The sequence below is a fragment of the Nycticebus coucang genome, chromosome 1, assembly GCF_027406575.1.
Source record: "Nycticebus coucang isolate mNycCou1 chromosome 1, mNycCou1.pri, whole genome shotgun sequence".
NCBI lineage: Eukaryota > Metazoa > Chordata > Mammalia > Primates > Lorisidae > Nycticebus > Nycticebus coucang.
In genome coordinates this window covers 15,267,417-15,288,991 of record NC_069780.1, presented here as the reverse complement: position 1 = coordinate 15,288,991, position 21,575 = coordinate 15,267,417, and the positions used below count along the sequence as shown (strand labels likewise).

General features: G+C 35.4%; 1 protein-coding gene across 3 annotated transcripts in view; it reads right to left on the bottom strand.

The window, feature by feature from the left end:
• Positions 1-21,575, bottom strand: part of ARHGAP24 (Rho GTPase activating protein 24) — a 668,175-nt gene that overhangs the window by 261,011 nt on the left and 385,589 nt on the right. For all 3 annotated transcript variants that reach the window (XM_053599789.1, XM_053599915.1, XM_053599718.1), the window contains exon 3: positions 1,925-2,012. In XM_053599789.1, coding sequence (XP_053455764.1) covers positions 1,925-2,012 — 88 coding nt within the window. The remainder of the gene's footprint in view (positions 1-1,924; positions 2,013-21,575) is intronic.

Genomic DNA, 21,575 nt, shown 5'->3' with positions numbered 1-21,575 from the left:
CCAGCTCTCTCTACAAACAAGTTTTTAGCCTATTTCTTTTCACACTTCCTGAGAAAATTCAGAATTATAAAATCTAATTTAGAAGTGACTATGTAAGTTACACACTTATTAATAATTCAGGGAGCATCCTTTCAAATAAACTATGGGCATACTGCGCTTACCTCCAAAATTACAGAAGCAAGTTTAAATTTCTTTCAAAACGATTTTTTTGAAAAGGCAACCTTCAGATTCCACCTTACATACTTTTTTTTTTTTTTTTGTGGTTTTTTGGCCGGGGCTTGGTTTGAACCCACCACCTCCGGCATGTGGGACTGGCGCCCTGCTCCTTGAGCCACAGGCACCACCTTACATACTTTTAAACTTCTTAAACTTTACTCATCAAAAGCCATTATGTCATATGCAGTGCATACGAGATGTCTGCCCTAGAACAGAGGCACGTTGGAGAAGAGGTTTCATCCATTCAAGCTGGTCTTGAATACACAGCTCTCCCTAAAACAGCATTGACAATATCCATCCATATTACATCAGAACTTCTTCACCAAAAGATGCAATCTCTTCGCAGCTAGCTGACTGAATGAAAACGGAGACTTCCAGTATTCCTGGAGATAAAGAGTTATATTCATCCGTTTAAAATCACGCTATATACGATCCAGGATGCACTGATGTTTGGATGTTTGAGAATAAATAGGAAAAGAAATTTCCTCTACTGAGACTTCAAAGACTTTGCAACATCTGGAATCTGATTTTATACAGGGTATTCCAGTGAGAAGTAAGAATAAAAGGGTTTTAATGGGGCAAACAAGATTCAGGTTTCTTTCAATATGTTCTCCCTGGGGGGAAACAAATAACACAGTGCATCTGACTAACCTTTCTGCACTTCAGCTGCATTAATTAACATTTAGTCATGGATTCCATCGTGAGCCAGATGAACTCAGTGCTACAGCTGCTTTCATTGAAGGGAAAAAATATGAGTTCACATTTCAGATTCCCAGCATTTGTAAATCTGAGAAAAATGTATGTTATTGACTGCCTTTGTGCCAGCATTATTGATAAGAATGAGCTATGATTTAATAAAAATAAAATACAGAAAAATAAAGAAATACATAGTACTCTCTTGCTCAAATAAATTCACACCCACCCTATTCTATGATTAAATCAATATCAATATTACATAAACTGGGTCGGCCAGAGCCAATTCTATAAAAATCACATTCTTACCTCCCTTTTTCTTATATCAAAGGATAAGAAAAGGCTGAAGAACTGATCAAAGAAGTAGATCACTGCCTTGGAGAAACTGTTGCTGGGTTAGTAAAAAATTTAAGTCAAGATCAGGTACAATAAGAATGGTACAGATGACGGGAAAAATGAACAGCTGTTGGTAAGTTTCACTGCAGAGTCTGACGACGTGGCACAGCCACACTCAACTGCACAAGCCAAACATGTGGAAGTAGTTGTTTGGGAGCAAAGTTGAGGTACAGAACTGTAATACTTGGCAAGCCATTGAAAGAGGGCATTTGTTTTGTTTTTCTGTCAATGGACCCTTTAAGAGGCAGGTTTGTGAAAAAATGTCAGTGCCTGAGCTGGGAAGAGCATTCTACCTATAACATCTAGTCACATTTTGTGTCACAAGACCATTGTAAAATCAAATTTTTCTCTAATAGTCTCTTACAAATTCTACGTCATGACTTCCCGTCAACTCTGGAGTCTTGTGGACGAATGGAAATCCAACAGCCGTGTGGTCATGCGTACACGAGCATTCACTTATACCAGCGTACATACCAGGAGTCACTATCTGTGTAAATGCTAACTAAATTTGATAGTTGCCTTCTTGAATTATTGTTCTCAGCCATGACTCAAGAAGAATGAACTAGGTCTAATCTGTCTTTACTTTTACCAACATGGAGTTGACAATAAAATATCCTACCTGGAACGACTTCAAAAAGGAATTTCCCTGGGTTTTCTTCATTGCAGGGATGTTCAAGGACTTTATTTCCAGGCAGAAAAATAGTGCCCTGTGAACACAAATGGGCAAATCATCCACATTATCAGATAGCAAACCTCACAGATCATCACTATCATCATCATCATCATCATCATCGTGAATACCCAAGGTATGTCTGTAATCCGGCATTTGCATCAGACTCCTTTATGTTCCCAATAATCAAAAATCATGTACCAGAATCATATTTATTCAATCCTGAACAAATATTTATTGAGCATCTCATATACCTAAAACACTACATTAGCTGCTAGATTTTTTTTAAGTACCATTTCTAAAAATACATTTGGTGTGTTAGAAATTTTACTGAGAATTCTAACAACATCATATTTAGTTACTAGAGTAACTTTATGAGGTAGGTATTATTTCTCCCACTTTATAGCTGTGAAAATAAGGCAGTGACATTAATTAAATGTTCAGCAAAGTTGTGATGAGATTTCTCTTGGTTATCCATTTTCTTCTCTACATGTTGGATTTCTCTCCTTTTAGTGAAACATTGACGCTACTACTAAAACATATTTAGGTCTATCCCATTAAAAAATTACTTTAACTCCACCTTCCCTTTCAGCTATCCTCTTTTCATTTTCCTTGGCTAGCAAAGAGTTGTCTACACTGAATCTGTTTCCTTACACGTGTCCCGCTACTGCCTGGTTTATGTACCCAGAATTCTACTTTCATGACTCTCACAGTCTGCGTGCTTGAAATGAGCAACTCCAATTAACTTGACCTTCCAGAAGCATTCATCACTATTGACTACTCTTTCTTGAAGCACTTCTTTGAGTTCTTGGTTTTCTCCAGGTTTTTGCCTCACTTCTCTGATTGCTGAGTCTCTTTTGCTGACTCTAATCGATCTTTAAATATTTGAGTTTTTCCAAGATTTAACCAACGATTCCCTCTATTCTGGCTCTTTTTCCAGCCCATGACTTCAGTAACCAATTACAAGACAATGACTATCAAATCAGTGTTTCTAACCCAAGGTTCTCTGAGCTCCAGACTTTTACATCCAAGAGCTTATTTGACATTCCTACTAAGATATCTCAAAGACATACTAAACTCAACTTAGTGAAATCAAAATACAAGTAAATCTGGTCCTTAGTCTGCATTCTCTAACTCAGTGACTGGCGCCATCTTCCATACAGTTGCAAAAATCGGAAATGCAGGAATCATTATCTCTGTTACATGCATATTTCTCCTGTTACTACCCTCTAGTTAAAAAGCAACCATTATTTCTTGCCTGGAATGTTTCAAATGCTCTTTCACTGAATTCTCCAGAAAAACCTTAGAATATGTCAACCCATTTTTTTTTTCTTTACAGCACTCAGAGTAATCTTCAGAAACAGAAATTTGCATTGCAACTTTCCTATTTAAAAAAAAAATCTGTGACAGCTTTCATTTTTTTCTAGGATAAAGGTCTGGGTGGTCTAGCACCATTCATATCTCTAACCTATTTTTTCCATTGTTACATTTTTGTTGCTTTCTGTGGCTTTGTATTGTCTAGCAAATTGCCCTTCTATAAAGGGCATCCTGCTCCTATCTAACGCAGGACAACATTATTTCCCTGGTTATTTTATACCATTCTTACGAATGACTACATCTAAGATATACTTGCATAAATTCCTGAATTTATCCAGGAATGATGTACCACTGTACATAATTATGTTTTTTGTAAGGTTATTTGATTAATGTATATCTCCCTCATTAATTCATAAGGAAACAAAGATAATATGTGTTTTGATATTTTATTTACCACCAACGTCTAACATTTTTTCTGGCATATAATTAATGCTAAAAATGTATATTTTTTGAGTGAATGAGTACTATTAGTGCTGGAAAGACAGCATGCAAAACCAAGCAAGCTGGAGTCAAAACCCAGGCTTTTGCCTACAATATTGCACATTTTTTTTCACACCTCAAAACAATATGTATTTAGCTAATATAGTTTACCATTCATTGAACATCCTACCTGGTTTGGCACAGAAAATTATAGTTATCAACTAGTTCCCCCCTTCTGGGCTTACAGACATAAAGCAAGGTATTCCCTAGCTAAAACCTAAGGAATTACAGGTTAGAAGTATCCCTCTCACTCCACATTTTCCCAAGTCAGGTGATGGAGGTACTCCTTGGTTTTTCTCCTCCAAGAAATACATTTTTCTGATGTTCATCATATCTAGATTCCTCTGGCCTATGAATCCCATTTTGTTCATTGGTATCTTAATAATAATTGTTTTTAATTTACTAAATACTTTGAAGATTTTCATCATAATTAAGACCTTTTATTACCCCCAGAGGCTTAATCTCTATGGTTTTTATATTAAGTGGTAAAATCAATGGCTTCCATTAAGATTTTATTCTATTTACTGAAAGGACTTTGTGAAGTAATTTCAAATTATGATTTATTTTAGAACGCAGCATCTAACCTTCCAGATATACATCAGATATACATAGTATTCACATGTTTGTGTGACTCCTGTTTAATTCTATACCTTCGGGCTCTACTTAAGATCTTAAACTGTATGTGTGCCATATAAGTTGAATTCAAGTCTCTCTCCTGCATAAACAAAGCCTTGATGAAATCCCAGATGACCTCAGTTGGTAATTAAAAGACACCAGGTCATGCTGCCCTTTGCTGTCTTTTTATATATGTGAAAAAGCTGCTTCTACCTAAAGTTATCGTTTTCATTTTCAAATCTGACATTATACAAGTTTTATATTTTGACAGTTTTCCAAACAAGCTGTGATGTAAAAATAATAGTTTAAACATCCATAGATGAGTTTAAGGCAGGATATACTGTAACAGACAAACATGTACTGTGGTCAATTTGATAAGTCATTCAATACAGTAAAGTAAAATCATTTAATGGAAACAACTATCTTGATCGCCTTGCATAGAAATTATGTAAAGTCCACAACTAAGGGAAATGTCTTAATTGTGATAGTTATTTTCAAAGTACTTAGCAATGTCAGAAAATGCAGGTAAACAAGCAGAAACCTCTAATGTACCCACTGCAGTTAACCCATATGAATACTTCATCTATCTGTTCATATATTTACATATTTTTGTATATGAACAAATAACATATATAAAAATATGTAAACTAATTTTTATAAAAATAGTAATCAAAATAAAAAGGCAACTTCAAAATTTAAGAGTCATATATTTTTATTGTGCCCATGTAATAGTCTACATCATCTTTAAAAGTCGAATTGAATAATACTTGCTTGAATAGTCATACTTTTACATCTTCTATTGCTGTAAAGTGTTTATGCATTTTTCTAATGTTACTGCAAAGACTTTTAATGAACATTCATGGAGCTAAGTCTTTGAGCTCTCTTTCTTACCCTATTCCTTTAGAGCAAATAACCTAGGAGAGGAATTAGTCCTCTAGAATCATGCACTGTTCAATGAATTTGTTTAATTCTTAGAGAGTTGCTATACACTAGCCAACTGAAGAAGCAACTGACTAATAAGGAAGTATTAATTGGAGTGCCCTCTCTAACTTAGAAGTAATTTATCGACATCCACCATGCCAGCTACACACTAGCTGTCCAGAAAGTATCCAGCGGTCTATGTCTCTATTTTTCATAGTAATGGCTGAATACTTTCCAGACAGCCCTAGTAATTTCTATAATTATCTCAGGTGATATGAGGTATGTGAAAGAAATAAACTCTTCCTCTCAACACAAGAATAACACGGTGCATAACTGTACAACAAGTAAGTGCCAAAGTATGTAGAAAAACAAGTAAATGCAATAAAAGTTTAGGAAAAGTATCATAAGGCCAAGCTGGTTAGTTAGGAAAGATAATATAAAGCAAATGGTTGTTAAAGGAAGATAGGTTTTTAAGATTTAATGAGCTAGGAGAAATCTTTCAAAGTGCAGGAAATAACATCAACAAAATCAGAAATTAGAGCCATATGTGCAGAGCACACTAGAATAAGCTAAAGATCCATGTGGAGAAATAATTAGGAAGTGCAGATTGTGGGTTACATATGTTGAGGATGTGCTCTGGGAAATCTAAGCCGAGGCGGGAGATGTTGCACTTGATACCCGTAACAACCGAGAGCCAGTACGTGTTCCCCAGCAAAGCAGATGGAGATTTAAGAACCCCAGACTCCTAACAGTTTGTTGTCATAAAGCAATTAATTTGACACAAGATGGTAAAGTCAAGACTTACACAAAGACGCCAGCAGTAGAAATGGCATGCACTTGCATTTGAGATGGATTAGTGGGGACATAGTTTTAAGAAAAATAAACAGGTCATAGGTTAAATAGGAAAAAAAGAAGAGGAGTAAAAAATGGACTTTAGTTTTTCCCTTTTTATCTAGGAAAAAGGTGATGCCTCTTGTTAGACATGGGAGTCAGGAAGATTCAAGCTCTGCTAGGCCCATAGACTAAGCCCAAAGTAAGCAACATTTGTGCATTTTCTGTAAGCCCAAAGTGGGTGATGTTTGTTCATTTTCTGTTTATACCTATGCTGGACATCTTCTCTTTGTTCCTGCAGACCTCTCCACCCCTCACTCTACTCTGTACCCTAAGAGAGTCATCTCTATGAATCACACAAACCGGGCTCACTTGATCTCTGTCTTCAAGTTGGGTTTGTGAGGGCACAATAAGAAGCCAGAAGACTACCCAAAAGGTACTTCAAAATACTTATTTCCCTGTCTCCCTCTATGCTAGGCAGCAACCTGGTTGTAGTTGCGCCAGGTCCCATCTCAGTCTACACACCTGAAGTTACAGGCTTCCCCATGTTCCAGTACAACCGAGTGGTAATGGGTTCTGCCGTATTTTCCAACCCAGAGTGTTGCCCCAGCCACTGCTTTTCATTAACCCTCCCAAAGTTTAATAAATGGTTTCTTTCTCACACACTCTTCAATGATCCTTCTAGGGTGCAGCTTTTAATTTCTTGCTAGAATACTAAGTGACAAAAGAGCCAGGGTGCAAATGTCGTAAGTTTTCTGAGTAAGGGCATGATCACTGCATGATGTGTGCTTCATTGCAGATTTCAGAAGATAAGAAAGAAGGAAGTCTATCTGCTCTTTTAGATACGAGGTCAGCACATTTGGCAGTATTTATATAACAATAATCAATCAGCATACTCATGGAATTATACTTATTTTTATTCCTGATAGGGAATATCTTTTTTATATCAAATCTTTAAAACTTCAACATAGCTTACTAGAATAAACAAAATCTTTTATAGTTTGACAACTAAGAGTCAGCAAAAGCCACATAATTCAGAACCACACCAGAAGTTTCCTTTCAGCTAAAACTGCTATAAAAAAGAAAGTTCATCTCTAGTTAGTATTTAAACCACAGGAGATTGAGGTAAGGTTGGAGACTGTTGAAAAGAGACATGCAGATCTTGTTCTCTGGAATTTGGCTTACAAAAAGCATTTTTATGCAGTTTTAGAAATACAATGATGTGGTCTTTTTTCTAGCATAAAAATGATCACAAGAAACAAGGCAAATTTTCAGTTTGACAGGATATGTGTATTTTGAGGAGACTACACAGAGTTTTGAAAATGAGATAAAGGTGAAATAAATATTATTCAACAGTTTTTATTAAACTGCTGTAAGTTCATTCGATTTTGTTCGTTCAACAAATGAATGAACTAATTCATTCAACAAATATTTATTAAACCACACCTAGGCCCTTTCTGGGGCACAGGGAGTATAATGATGAGAAAGGCCAATAAAGTCTTTGTACTCCTGTACCTAAGAGTTACTTGGAGAAGGCAGAAAGTTCAAAAAAGTATTACATACGAAGCCCCATTATGAAAGGAAACAGGATACTGTACACTTACGAAAGATATTAATTGTATCCACAAGTGTTCTGGCTGCCGACAATCTCCTGATAACAATGAAGTTTGTGGGTAAGTATATCTGTTCTGGAGTCAACCCCCCTAGCATAGGGTTCCCATTCTCACACCTGTCAGCCATGGTACTTCAGGCAAAATACTATTTCTTAGGTTTTTTTCATCCTTAAAATGGGATGAAAATACAATCTACTTCATCACGTTATTACAAACTAATACAGCGAAGTTTGTAGAAAAATGCCTGGTAAACAGTATTTATTATTTTAATATTTAATTTTTTTTCTAATATCCCAGAAGCCTCAAAGGCATTTGGGGTTCACATTTTGCTAATCCCCCAATACAAAAATGATTGTAATAAAGGTTCAATATATATGTGCTATTAATACATATAGCTGAGTAATGCAAAGATAAACTAGAATACTTAAAGCCAGTTTTCACTATCATGTTTGCAAAGCTGGACTAACCAAAAGAAGTAAATCTCTGCTTAGCAATCATCATAATAAATAGCACAGCATTTGATGCTGATATGGATGATTGCTAACATTTCTTGACTATTACTTTGTTAAACACTTTGCTAAACCAATGACCAAGGGACACGAGTACTTCTGATTTTATAAATGAGAAATATAAAGCTCTAGCAGAACCAGGCTGAGACTCTGGCACAGTGGATTCCTAATACATATTTTCTGAACAAAAAAAAGTGAAGGAATGAACACAAGTTGCTTTAAGGATTTTACCTTTAGTTACTAACTCAATTTATGTTCCTATGTCTAATAAGTGGCTGCTATTAAATAAATCTAAAGAAGTTCTACAGATAACTTCTATAGTTATCAAGCTTCTTCTTATCACTGGTCTCTGTGGAAGCATAACCATCTCATTCTAGCTACACTGGGGTCACTTCTGTTTGTCAATATGTTTTGATTCATTGCAGAATGGAGAAATTCCTTGATTGAGGTAGTAAAAGGGGAGATAGTTTGGAAATGAGATAAAGAAAGACCTTATACTTCTAAAGCTAAAATTCTAGAATCACAGTCTCAAAATTGGTAGAGGCCTAGAGTTACTTTTCTCAACATTTATCTCGTAGATGAATTCCTCTGCAATCCTACAGGCATTCAGTATTGGTCTAAACATCTCACTGCCTTTCTTAAGGTATCCTTTGTCATTTTTGAAAGACTAAAATTAGGAGAAAAATATAAACCAGATGTTGGCACAAAACCCATCCACTAACCATTTCCACTCCACGTTCTTCCATTTGGAGTGAAATCCCTTTCCCACCCTGAATGGTAATGACGGACATCTACTGAGGTTACGTGAACCAGCACTGTCCAGTTACAGAAGTTAATGCTGAAGAATGCATAAGCTGAGTTGCACGTAGCTGGTGCAGTGCAGAGATTTGATACGATTCTGGAAAGTCCCAGCACCACTTCCTCAACCGGATAACAGAAATCCACAGAATGATATGTTGGCTCACTCGGTCTTTTACTCAAAAACATAGATTTAGTATGCATTGTGTGTTGAGGATGCCAAAATGCTTAGGGAAAAGTAGAAATGTTAATATCTAGGTCAGGTTAGAGATAATTTTTATTATGCAAAATTTCTCTATTTAAAAACTTTCTTTAAAAACAATGAGCACTTGTTACTTGTGTACTGAAAATATATATGTATTTTTTTTTTGATTTTTTTTTTTGTAGAGAGAGAGTCTCACTTTATGGCCCTCGGTAGAGTGCCGTGGCCTCACACAGCTCACAGCAACCTCCAACTCCTGGGCTTAAGCGATTCTCTTGCCTCTGCCTCCCAAGTAGCTGGGACTACAGGCGCCCGCCACAACGCCCGGCTATTTTTTTTGGTTGCAGTTTGGCCGGGGCCGGGTTTGAACCCGCCACCCTCGGTATATGGGGCCGGCGCCCTACGGACTGAGCCACAGGCGCCGCCCTATATGTATGTTTTTAAATGACAGGAAAAAGCAGGGTTGGATGAAGGACTTCTGGAACCTTAACTTTAGGTTTCTGTCTTGCAGTAAGCAGTATGTGAGACAGTCCTAGAAAATGTCTAAACACAAGATAATTTACTAATTATCACCTTTAGTCACCCAAGGCATCAGGTTCTAATCCCTAGAAACTGTAAATGCTCCTTTTCAGGAAAAAGGGACTGTTCAGATGTGATCAATTAAGGAATGTGACGAATTATTCTGGATCTTCTGGGTAAACTCTAAATCTAATCCCAAATGCCCTTACAGCAGACAACCACAAGAAGCTGGGAGAGGAAAGGGAAAGATTTTCCCTCAGAGCCTTGGAAGAGATTCTGGCCTTTCTTAACACCTTGATTTTGGACTTTGAACCGTGTGAAAATAAATTTCTTTTGTTTTAAGCCACCAAGTTTGTGGTAATCTTTTGCAGCAGCTTAGAGACACTAAAATATAAAGAGCCTTTGAAACAAATCTTCCAAAGATTCCCTGGAGAGCAGCCTGTAAACAGCAGAGGTTTTAAAATTAGGCTTCCCTAAATTCTCGAAGACTGGTAAATGTTGCCTACTTTTTAATGAGCCAGTCATTTGGGGGAGAAGAATCCACAGTGTGCAAGGCATTCAGAGAGGTGCCAGCCAAAGGAAGTCCCTTCTTACCCACCCCTCTCTCTCAACAGAGAAAACTATTAAACCATTCTCACATTCATGTCCTTGAACCAGAGGGCGTCTGTGGCAACGTCAAGAGTCCTTATTAGGAGAGAACCGATCTTGACTGCTAATCCTTCTCCTATTTATTAGGACCTTGTATTCAGTGTCCATGAATACATGTGATTTTACAACTTCTGTTATTTCTCAACTAGGGAAAAAAATGTTAGCTCCTCAGGGTGTGGTTAATGTCAAAGGTGTGAAGTAAAGTCTATGGCAATAGGAGAAAAAGGAAAAAAGAAGGGGAGGGAGGTTGGGAGCACCATCATTTTATTATGAAACAGAAATGTGAAGAACAAAACAGTTATTACTATGTAGTATTCATTACAGAAAAATGTAAGACCCTAAAGAGAAGGGTCCAATAAGCCATTATCAATGGACTGGAAAATTGATGAGAAAATAGTCTCACATAAGCTCTTATTTTAATTAACTAATAAGCCCTTTGTGTGTTTAAAAAATTAGAAGGAATGGACCTAAAATTAACCTCGGAAGAAACAATATAATAGCAAAGCTTATACCAAAATAATCTGACATGCTAAATAGAATGATCTTGCTAATTTTTTCATAACTAAGTAAAATTATTTTATAATTAAATAACTTTCCACATAATTGAATCTTGAAATTGGAAAGGTTAAAAGAGAGTTAAATACATTTTCGATGTGAAGAAAGAAACTTAGGACTTAATCACCCAGATGCTTTTCACACTCTGAATTGATGTTTCTAAAAATCAATTCATTTCTCAGTGTATCGTTTTCCCTATAGAAATCTTTTCGCCTCCTTAGTTCAATCTATGCCTAGGTGTTATATTTTCTTTGTTTCTACTGTGAAAGGTATTGCATCTTTGATTTGATACTTAGCTTGACTGCTGTTGGCACATGTGAAAGCTACTGATTTGTGTACATTGACTTTGTAACCTGCATTTATTTATCTATCCCAAGAGTCTCTTGGTTGAGTTTTCCTTTGGGTTTTTCCAGATGTAAGATCATATCATCAGCAAAGAGTGATAGTTTGATCTCGTCTTTCTCTTGCTCAATTGTTGTAACAAGGACTCCCAGGACTGAATTGAATAGAAGTGGTGAAAAGTGGGCAACCTGTCTAGTTCCAGTTATAAGTGGAAATGCTTTCAATTTTTCCCCATTCAGTGTGACACAGGATATAGGATTGTTGTATACGACCTTTATAATTTGCAGTATGTCCCAGTTTTGTTGGGTTTTCTTATCAAGAAAGGGTGCTGAATTTTGTCAAGTGCTTTTTCTGGGTTGATTGAAAGGATCATACAGATTTTGTTTTTCTTCTATTTATGTGGTGGGTTACACTCATAGGTTTGCATATATTGAACTAACCCTGCATCTCTGGGATAAAGGACACTTGGTTGTGGTGATTTTTTTTTTGAGGTGCTGCTGAATTGGGATTGCTAAAATTTTATTGAAAATTTTTGCATCTATATTCATAAGAAATATTAATCTGCAATTTTTTTTTTAGTTGTGTCCTTTCCTGACTTTGGTATCAAGGTAATATTGGCTTCAGAGAATGAGTTGGGGGTTGAGGAATTTCTTTTCTTCTCAGTGTTATGGAATAATTTCTGCAGTATACATACAACTTCCTCTTTGTAGGTTTGGCAAAATTCAGGTGCAAAACCATCTGGCCCAGGACTTTCTTTCATTGGAAGATTTTTTTGATACTGCTTCAGTATTGTTGCTTGATACTGGTATGTTTAGGACTTCTATTTCTTCCTGACTGAGCCTCCAGAGGTTGTGTGTTTCCAAGAATTTATCTATTACTTCCACATTTTCAAGTATAGGCAAAGAAATTTCTATGGAATTCTAGGGTGATGTTTTATATATGCAGGATATGAGTTGTGACTTCTCTTTAATTTTTAATTGAGTTTGTTAGACTTTTTCTTTTCTGCTTTGAGTTAATCAGGTAAGAAGCTTTTCAATTTTGTTTATCTTTTCAAAGAACCAATTTTTTATTCATTAATCTTCTGGATAGTTATTTTGTTTCCAATTTCATTTAGTTCTGCTTAGATCTTGGTTATTTCTTTTTTTTATTTCAGATTGATATGGGGGTACAAATGATTAGGTTCTATTGGTTTGTGTTTCTAAGGTAAAGTTCAAGTTGTAGTTGAGCCCCCATCCAGGTGTGCTGTATACCCTTACATTGTGCATACTAGGTGAGAGCTTACCCATTTGAATATACTTGTGTTTTTCTCTCCTATGGGAGTGTAGGTGCTTTTCTATTAGTTTCATATTAGTATTGAGTACATGAGATACTTGCTTTTCCAATCCTGTGAAATTTTTCTTCTGCTGTGTTTGGGTTGATTTGCTCTTCCCTTTCCAATTCCTTGAGATGATTCATTACATTGTTGACTTGCGATCTTTCTCTGTCTTTTGGATGTGGGTGTTCAAGGCTATGAGTTTTCCTCTTAGGATAGTTTTGGATATATCCCACAGATTTAGATACCTTGTGTATCTATTATTATTTTGTTTTTTGATTTCCATCTTAATCTCTTCATTGACTCCACTATCATTCAGCAGTGGGTTGTTTAGTTTCCAGAAGTCTGTGTAGGGAGGAGCGTTTCTGTTGGCATTGATTTCTGCTTTTATTTCATTGTGGTTGAGAAGATACATAGTATAATTTGTATTATTATTTTTTTTTAATATTTTGGGCCATGTTTTTGTGGCCTAGGATGTGATCTATCTTAGTTAATGTTCCACCTGCTGATGAGAAGAATGTATATTCAGTCCTTTGGGGGTATAATGCTCTGTAAAGGTCCATTAGGCCCATTTGTTCAAGAGTTCTGTTTATGTCCATTGTTTCTTTTTTTATTTTCTGTTTAGAGGATCTGTACAGTTCCATGAGTGGGGTACTGAAGTCTCTGGCAATTAAGGTGCTGCTGTTTATTATTTTGTTTAGTTTGAGTAAGGTTTAGTTTAAGAATCTGGGTGTTCCAGGGTTGAGTGCATAAATATTTATGATTGTTATATATTCTTGTTGGATTGTTTCCTTCACCATTATATAGTGACCATCTTTGTCTTTCTTCTTTTGTTGAAATTGCAAAGGATATAAACAGATGGAAAAACATATAATACTCATGGGTCAGTAGAGTCAACATCGTTAAAATAGCTATACTACCCAAAGTGATTTAAATATTCAACATAATGCCCATTATAATTCTTATGTCATTTTTGGAAGATATAGGAAAAAACAGTTCTATGCTTCTTATGGAACCAGAAAAGATCCTGAATAGCTAATGCAAGCTTATATAATACGAAAAAATAAGAAGACATCACTCTACCAGATTTCAAACTATAATACAAGGCTATAGTATCCAAAATAGCCTTAAAAAGCACAAAAGCAGACACACAGACCTATGGATCAGAATTGAAATCCCAGAGATAAACCATCTTCATTATCTCATCTGATCTTTGATAAAGCAGACAAAAATACAGAATATGGTAAAGAATCCCTAATCAATAAATTCTGCTGGGGAAATTGAATAGCCACATGTAAAAGACAGAACCAGGATCTGTATCTCTCGACGCTGATAATATTTAATTCATGTATAAGAGTCTTAAACCTAAGACATGAAACTATAATAATTTTAGAAGATAATGTTAAAAAACTCTTACAGATATCAGCCTAGGGAAAGAATTTATGAAGAAGACCTCGAAAGCAATTGCAGCAACAACACAAACAAACAAAAGGGACCAGATCAAATAAAAAAGTTTCTGCATCCTCAAGGACACAATTAATAGAGTAAATAAACAACCTACAGAATGGGCAATATATTTTTATGCTGTACATCTGACAAAGGGCTGGCAAACTTGGCAAGAGTAGCCTCCATGGAGTGCTGGGAAGGCAAGCCCAAATCCAGGGTGGCAGAAAGAATCATCTCAGATGGAAAGTGGAGACACTTATTATCCATAACTCTAAAAATACGTTTTGATGCGAAGGGGATCAGATAAAAGGGTTAGTAGCTAAAGAAGGATCCAGAGGCACAGTGCTTGTGTTTTGTTTTATTTTGTTTTAGGAGAGGATATAATGGATTATATTTATTTGATGCTGAGAATAGTTTAGTAAAAAGAGCAACAATAATGCAGGAATAATTATTTGAGAACTCTATATAATTTTTCCACTGGACTTTCTAAGCCAGTTCTAGGAATTCCTTATACTTGTGAGGGTCTATTTCTAAGCTCTTTATTTTGTACAATTGTTCAACTTGTCTATCCCTGAACCATTACTAGACTATAAATGCCCTAATTATTACATGTTCTTATAATTATTATTACATATCCTTGTTTTGTTCTTTTCATCAGAAATATCCTATTTTTGGTCCTTTCCATTTCCATATAAAGTAAGAACCTATTTGTCAACACTTCCCTCCAAGATAACCTGATGGAATATTTATTGGCACTGCATTGAATCTATAGATCAATTTCCTTTCCTACAATATTAAACCTCCTATATAGTAATAGACTCTTCATAGGGTTAAGACTTATAATTGATAAACAATCTATTTCTATTAATTTAGGGTCTTTTCATGTCTTTAACAAATAATTATAATTAGTATATTTTTGGATACATACATGCATATGTATGCAGTATATACAAATTCGCATATATATACTCAAATTTGTATTTATATATACATATATATTTATATATATTTACATACATTTTATAGTGTATATTTTAATACACTATATCTTGAAAGCTTTTTAGAGTGGTATTAAAATGGCTTTAACTATTTACTGCTAGTGAATACACATGTATATAGATTTTATTTACAACAATCTTTCTACTCTTTGGTCAATGAAATATTTTGTAGACACAGATGATGTCTGTAATTAATACCAGTTGTGTATATTCCTGTCCAATCCCTACACATTTTCTCTCTTTTGTTCATCAATGTGTGCTGACAGGACCCATTAATAAAATACTGAATTGATGATAGTAAATTTTCTTTCTTTCTTTTTTTTTTTTTTGTAGAGACAGAGTCTCTTTATGGCCCTTGGTAGAGTGCCGTGGCCTCACACAGCTCACAGCAATCTCCAACTCCTGGGCTTAAGGGATTCTCTTGCCTCAGCCTCCTGAGTAGCTGGGACTACAGGCACCCGCCACAATGCCCGGCTATTTTTTGGTTGCAGTTTGGCCGGGGCCAGGTTTGAACCCACCACCCTCGGTACATGGGGCCGGCGCCCTACCGACTGAGCCACAGGCGCCGCCCACTTTCTTTTTTTTTTACAGTTTTTGACCAGGGCCAGGTTTGAACCCACCACCTCTGGTGTATGGGGCTGGCGCCTTACTCCTTTGAGCCACATGTTCATTAGAGTTTCTTTTCTGAAGGATATAACTTAGGTCCCACACGGATTTCCAAAGGGCAGAAACTATATTGTAAATATAGTTAACTTAGTTCTAATATTAAAGGATATTAATAAGGGCAGAAACTATATTGTAAATATTCTTAACTTAGTTCTAATATTGAAGGATATGCTTTCAATATGTCATTATTAATTATGATAATGGCTAGAGGGTTTTATAAGACACTGTATTCTTTATCATTTTTAGGGGTCCACCTTCTAGTCCTTGTTTATTAAGAATTTTTTGTCTTAATATCATGAATGAATATTATTTTATACAAAACCCTTTGTTTTGTATCTGTGGAGGTAATCATACGATGTTTCTCTTATAACCTGTTATATTAAAAATTATCCTTAAATCTTCAGTGAGGCAGAGCCTATCCTGTGTTCCTGCCCTACATTTCCTTCCTGGGACACTGTAAGATTTCCTTTTTCAGCCACTTTTGTATGTAGGTGCAATCCTACGACTGAGTTCTGTACTAAGAAAGATAGGCAGGTAATGCTCCTGAAGGCAGGTGAGCCCTCAGAATGTCATAATTTCTGAAAACCTCAAGAAGAGAGCTATATTTTATTTTTCTATCCCCAGTTGTTAGGAAGGTACCAGGAAGATAGAGGGTACAGATAAAATTTTATTGAATGGCTGATTGAATGAAGCCACCTAATCTTTTGGTAGGGTTCAGTATCTATAATATAGAAATAATTGTAATACAGTACATGCTTAGCTAGCACAGACTGATCAGGACATTAAAATTAAATATGATGTGGAATTTATATACTATAAGACCCTATAGAAAAGGTAATTTTATTTTGTTCTTTTATTCTCCCAAGAGAATCATTTTTGTCTAATAATAATAGATATTGAAAGCTAAAATTGGCTTTCCCAGGTGAACTGAACTCTCTTTTATCAGAAGAATTCAAATAAGACCTAAAAAAACAAACAAAAAACCCTGGTGGGGTTTTCAGGAAGGAGAGTCGGGAGAGTGTGCCCTTTCACTTCCTGACATGTGCCATCCGAATTTAAGGCACGTGATATAAGAAAGCAAGAAAGCGAATATGTTAAGGGTCCATTCAAATTGTTTTTAGTAGACTAATATAGCACAGTAGATAAGAGGATAGGCTTGACATTCTGACAAACTCATTTTAAACTCTGACTTTCCCATCTTAAATATATGACTTTGACAACATTTTTCATAAACATTTTGTTTCTTCATTAGTAAAATGTATCTAAAAAATAAAAGAGGATCATTTTGAGGTTTAAATAAAATAATGTGTGTGAAAGTGCTTACTTAGCGTAGTTAGGGGTAAGTAAATAATGGCCATTATTAACACCATTTTTCTTTTAAGTCTAGTTCAGTAAGTCATTGGTACAGAACAGAGTTTTAGCACTCCATAAATATTATCCATTATTATCATTATTGATATTTACAGTCTAAGTATTTCAATATATGTTGGAAAAGTGATCACAATATGCATATATAGTGTTACTCAAAGTAACTTATGCTGAATAAGGGGAATAAATGAGGCCTGAGAAAGATACTGTTTGACATATCTGTGAGTTTTCAGGTTCATCTTGCAGGGAGCTTTTCTTTGACAAATTAGGAAATGAAAACCAGCAAGACTCCGCCTGAGAGCTAGTGAGAGTGCTGAACGGCAATTTCTTCAGCTCCCTCAGATCGCTATGTCCCCTACGAATAACAGGCAGGTGGTGATCACACAAAAAGAAGTCTATTATTTCTTTTCCTTTCTAAAAAAGAAATATGCAATTAACAAGTAATTTAGGACATAAACCAGACACTCTGTGAGTACTCGGAACTCAGGGTACAATAGTCCTCCCGGCCTGCTTTTCACTCCAGGTTAAGATAATCAACTTTCATTCTTGTGCCAAAGACATCAGTGACCTATTTTTTTGGATAGGACAATAAATGTTCCAACTTTAATAATGTTCATTAGAGTTTCTTTTCTGAAGGATATAACTTAGGTCCCACACGGATTTCCAAAGGGCAGAAACTATTTTGAACCATTTCTATTTCTAATGAAAAATAAAAAATACCTGCAGGGATCACTGCTTGTTCCCTATTGGTTCATCCTGCACTTTCTGAGGATCTAAAATCTACAATAAAAATCAAATTGTGTTTTATGATTATTACAACCATCAAAGTGTTAATGAAAAAATATTATTGGAAATATTTTGCTAGACATGGTGAAAATGAAAATTAAATTACTATCTCTTAAATAATCAAAATAAAATACTAATTCAGGAAGCACAAAGAAGAGTTCTAAATTTCTCTAATGAGAAACATAAAGCACAAAAAGATCCTCTATATTTCTGGATTTTTACCCCAAACACTGATAAAAATATTTTCTTGCATGGGTGTACAGCAATGATACTAGGAAAGAAATACTATAAACAAAATAAGATGTTCAATAATATATCTCAAAAATATATCTTCTTTTTGAAGAGCATGTATTTCAGTGAAATGTGTTTTGTGTCTAGTGAAAATCTATTTTGACTAGATTTTTAAAGTATATTAATGATTGTTAGTCAAAGAAGACTTGATTTAAAAGTGGGCTCTATGCTAAAATTCTTTATTATGACATGATTTTAGTAAGCAAGTGGAATTTGACATTAGTTGTTATTCTTACCTAGTGTTTTCACTTTATATTCAGTCTTTTTTGTTTAATAATCAAAATACACTTTACTTGCCTTTAAAATATTGACTGCCCAGTGATTCAATGGATACACGGATTTGAGGTCCATCAAGGAAAAAGAACATGAATTTCTTTAATGACTTTATAGCCGCACATCACACAGATGTAAAGCTGGAAAGTGGTTTGCAGTTGCTCGTCCGTCTTTCTACAAAACATCACGTTCTATGTTCATCTACCTTCTATTGAACTCATCAGTGAAAAGGACTTTACTATCTTTTGAGGAAGTTCATTTCATAGGGTACCTTCTCATCCTTTCCAAATTCTGTTTCATTCCAAACTGAAGTCTTGTTTTTGAGAGTCTCTGTGCCTCCTCCCCCACAGCCATTGGGTGAGAATATCCTCTGGCTCCTGACATCTCTGAACATAGCTACTATGTCCACACTGAAGTCTTCTCTCCTTCCCTTCTTTATATTTTGTTCATCCGTCCAGAAAAATTGTCTCCACTCACTTAATCGCCCAGGTATTCCTTTCTAAATCCATGACTGTTTGTCACCAGGTCATGTCAAATAGAGGGTAAGAGGATGAATTCGAGGGTCAGACTATCTTTATTCACAGATAAGCTCTTCCCTTTGTTAGGCACAATTTGGGGCAAATTCCTGGCCTTCTTTTTGCCTCATTTTCTTCATTTGTAAGATACAGATAATCCTTCGAAGAGACTCATATGTCTGTTGACAGCTGAGTATAATACCTGCCCATTGTAAATACACCAAAAAAATGTTGATTTCTAAAAATATTGGACTATAACCTACTATATCTAGAAAATGTGATTTAATCAAAAAGGTCTAAATTTTACTAACATTGCCAGGTGCCTGATTACATGGCTGCTGCTCATAGCTCATGTGGTCACTTTTCATATGAAACTATATATGCATGCAAGTGATAGTTTTATTTATTTATTTATTTTTTACGTTTTTGCAGTTTTTGGCCAGGGCCGGGTTTGAACCCACCACCTCCAGTATATTGGTCCAGCACCCTACTCCTTTCCGTCACAGGCGCCACCCCGCAAGTGATAGTTTTATATTCATTCAAGTGATTATTTAACCTAAGTGCCTTTATTTCTTTTCATATTATATTCTTTATTAATTTTTCTTGTTGAGTCAAGAAATTAAATTTTGGGCTAAAGTATAGTTTCTGTCACTTATGTAAATTCCTATAGCTCACAAAGAATTTTAAAATAAATTTTACTTAAACTTGGTGTAAAACTCATGTTTTACTACATTTACAATTTATACTTGTATTATTTTATATCCTTTAATTTGGGCTATATCTTACACACGATGGCAGATTGTCATTTAAATTAGTGTGTTATTCTCCTTAGTAATACTTAAAATAACTGTATGTCTTACAGTTGATGTGATCTCATGTTGATTAAATACAGTTTAAAGCGATAACTAGGTATATTAATCATATGAAAGCAACTCAATCTAAAGCAAACTCTTCTCTTCTACATCTTTCTAAGTAACTGCATTCTTCTTACATTTACCCACCCTCTGAACTTTTAAAATTTATTGGTTATCTCCCCTTGTCAATCAATCAAGTTACTTTATGATTCTTCCTTACTTTTCTTTTTATTTTAAATATTTTATCTAGCACTCTGGGAAACCAAGGCAGGAGGATTGCTTGAGCTCAGGAATTTGAGACCAGCTGAGAAAGAATGAGACCCCCATCTCTACTAAAAAATGAAAACATAGCTTGTTCATACTTTCAAAATATTTACTAAGCCCTACTGTATGCCAGATAAAGTATTGAAGATAATACTGCCTAACATACAAAGGACAAAATAAAAGGTAACAAACATAAAGCAGATCTTGTCCGTAGGGTTTAACTGATAATGAGTAGAGACATAAATATATCATATAATGTCACGTCTAAAGTTCCAAATATAACAATATTTTTAAATAACTGAAGACAAAACTGGAGTATTATAGTGTTTAGTCTCCGTACAGGTCACAGCATATGACCTTCTACACAGTAAATATACAGTACACTCCCAACCTGTTAATGGTCCATTTGGCAAATGTTCCATTTAGCTACCACCCACCTTCACCTATCACTGCCTTATTTTCTCTTATTTTTCTTACAGCCTCATTTCCAAAGCTATGTTATAAAGTAATTTCCTCACAGTCATCAATAAATTTTAACTCCTAAATAAGGGTTTTGATGCTACCAATTTAGCATATTCTCATAAGTGTTTTTTACAACCCGAACTTGGTAAAAGTCTCATATTTTATTATTTATAATTTGTATTTTTCTCTTTCTAAGGAGAAGGAGAAGTGCTTTTACTGAATCAAAGGCTGGAAGCTACAACAGTGGAAAGAAGATATTTTAAAATTCAGCATTAAAAACTTACATTCAGATATATCTGTAGTGGGTTTACTAATTATCACCGACAAACTGAAACAACCTAAGTGCCCTCCAGCCAATGAATGGATAAACTACGGTGCAGCCACATAATTAAATACTACTCAGCATTAAGAAAGCAAATAGCTACTGGTAATACACAGTAGTATGAGTGAATTTCAGGTGCATTATCTTTGATGAAAGACACCGGCCTCAAAGGCAATATCGTTTATGAATTGCCTATATATGACATGCTGGACAATACAAAACTATAGAGATATAAAAAAAATCCCTGTTGTTACCAGGGAAGGAGTGGGGAGGGGAATGACTGAATATGAAGGCTTACAGGGGGCTTTGAGAATCCGGTGACATAACTGTCTTAAAACTGGATTGTGGTGGCCATTACCTGACTGTATGTAAATTATACCTTCATAAACCCGCCTTTTAAAAAGTGCCATGTGATTGATGGTCTGGGGAGTTGGGTGATGTTTCAGTCTGTTCAGTTATTATAAAAAATACCATAGACATAGTGTCTTTTCATAACAAATTTATTTCTCATCGTTCTGGAGGCTGGGAAGTATAAGAGTGAGGTGCCAGCGGGTTCAGTGTCCGGCGAGGGCTGTCTTTCTGGATGGCGGTCTCACATGGCAGTAGGGAAAAAGGGTCTCTCTGGGGCCTCTT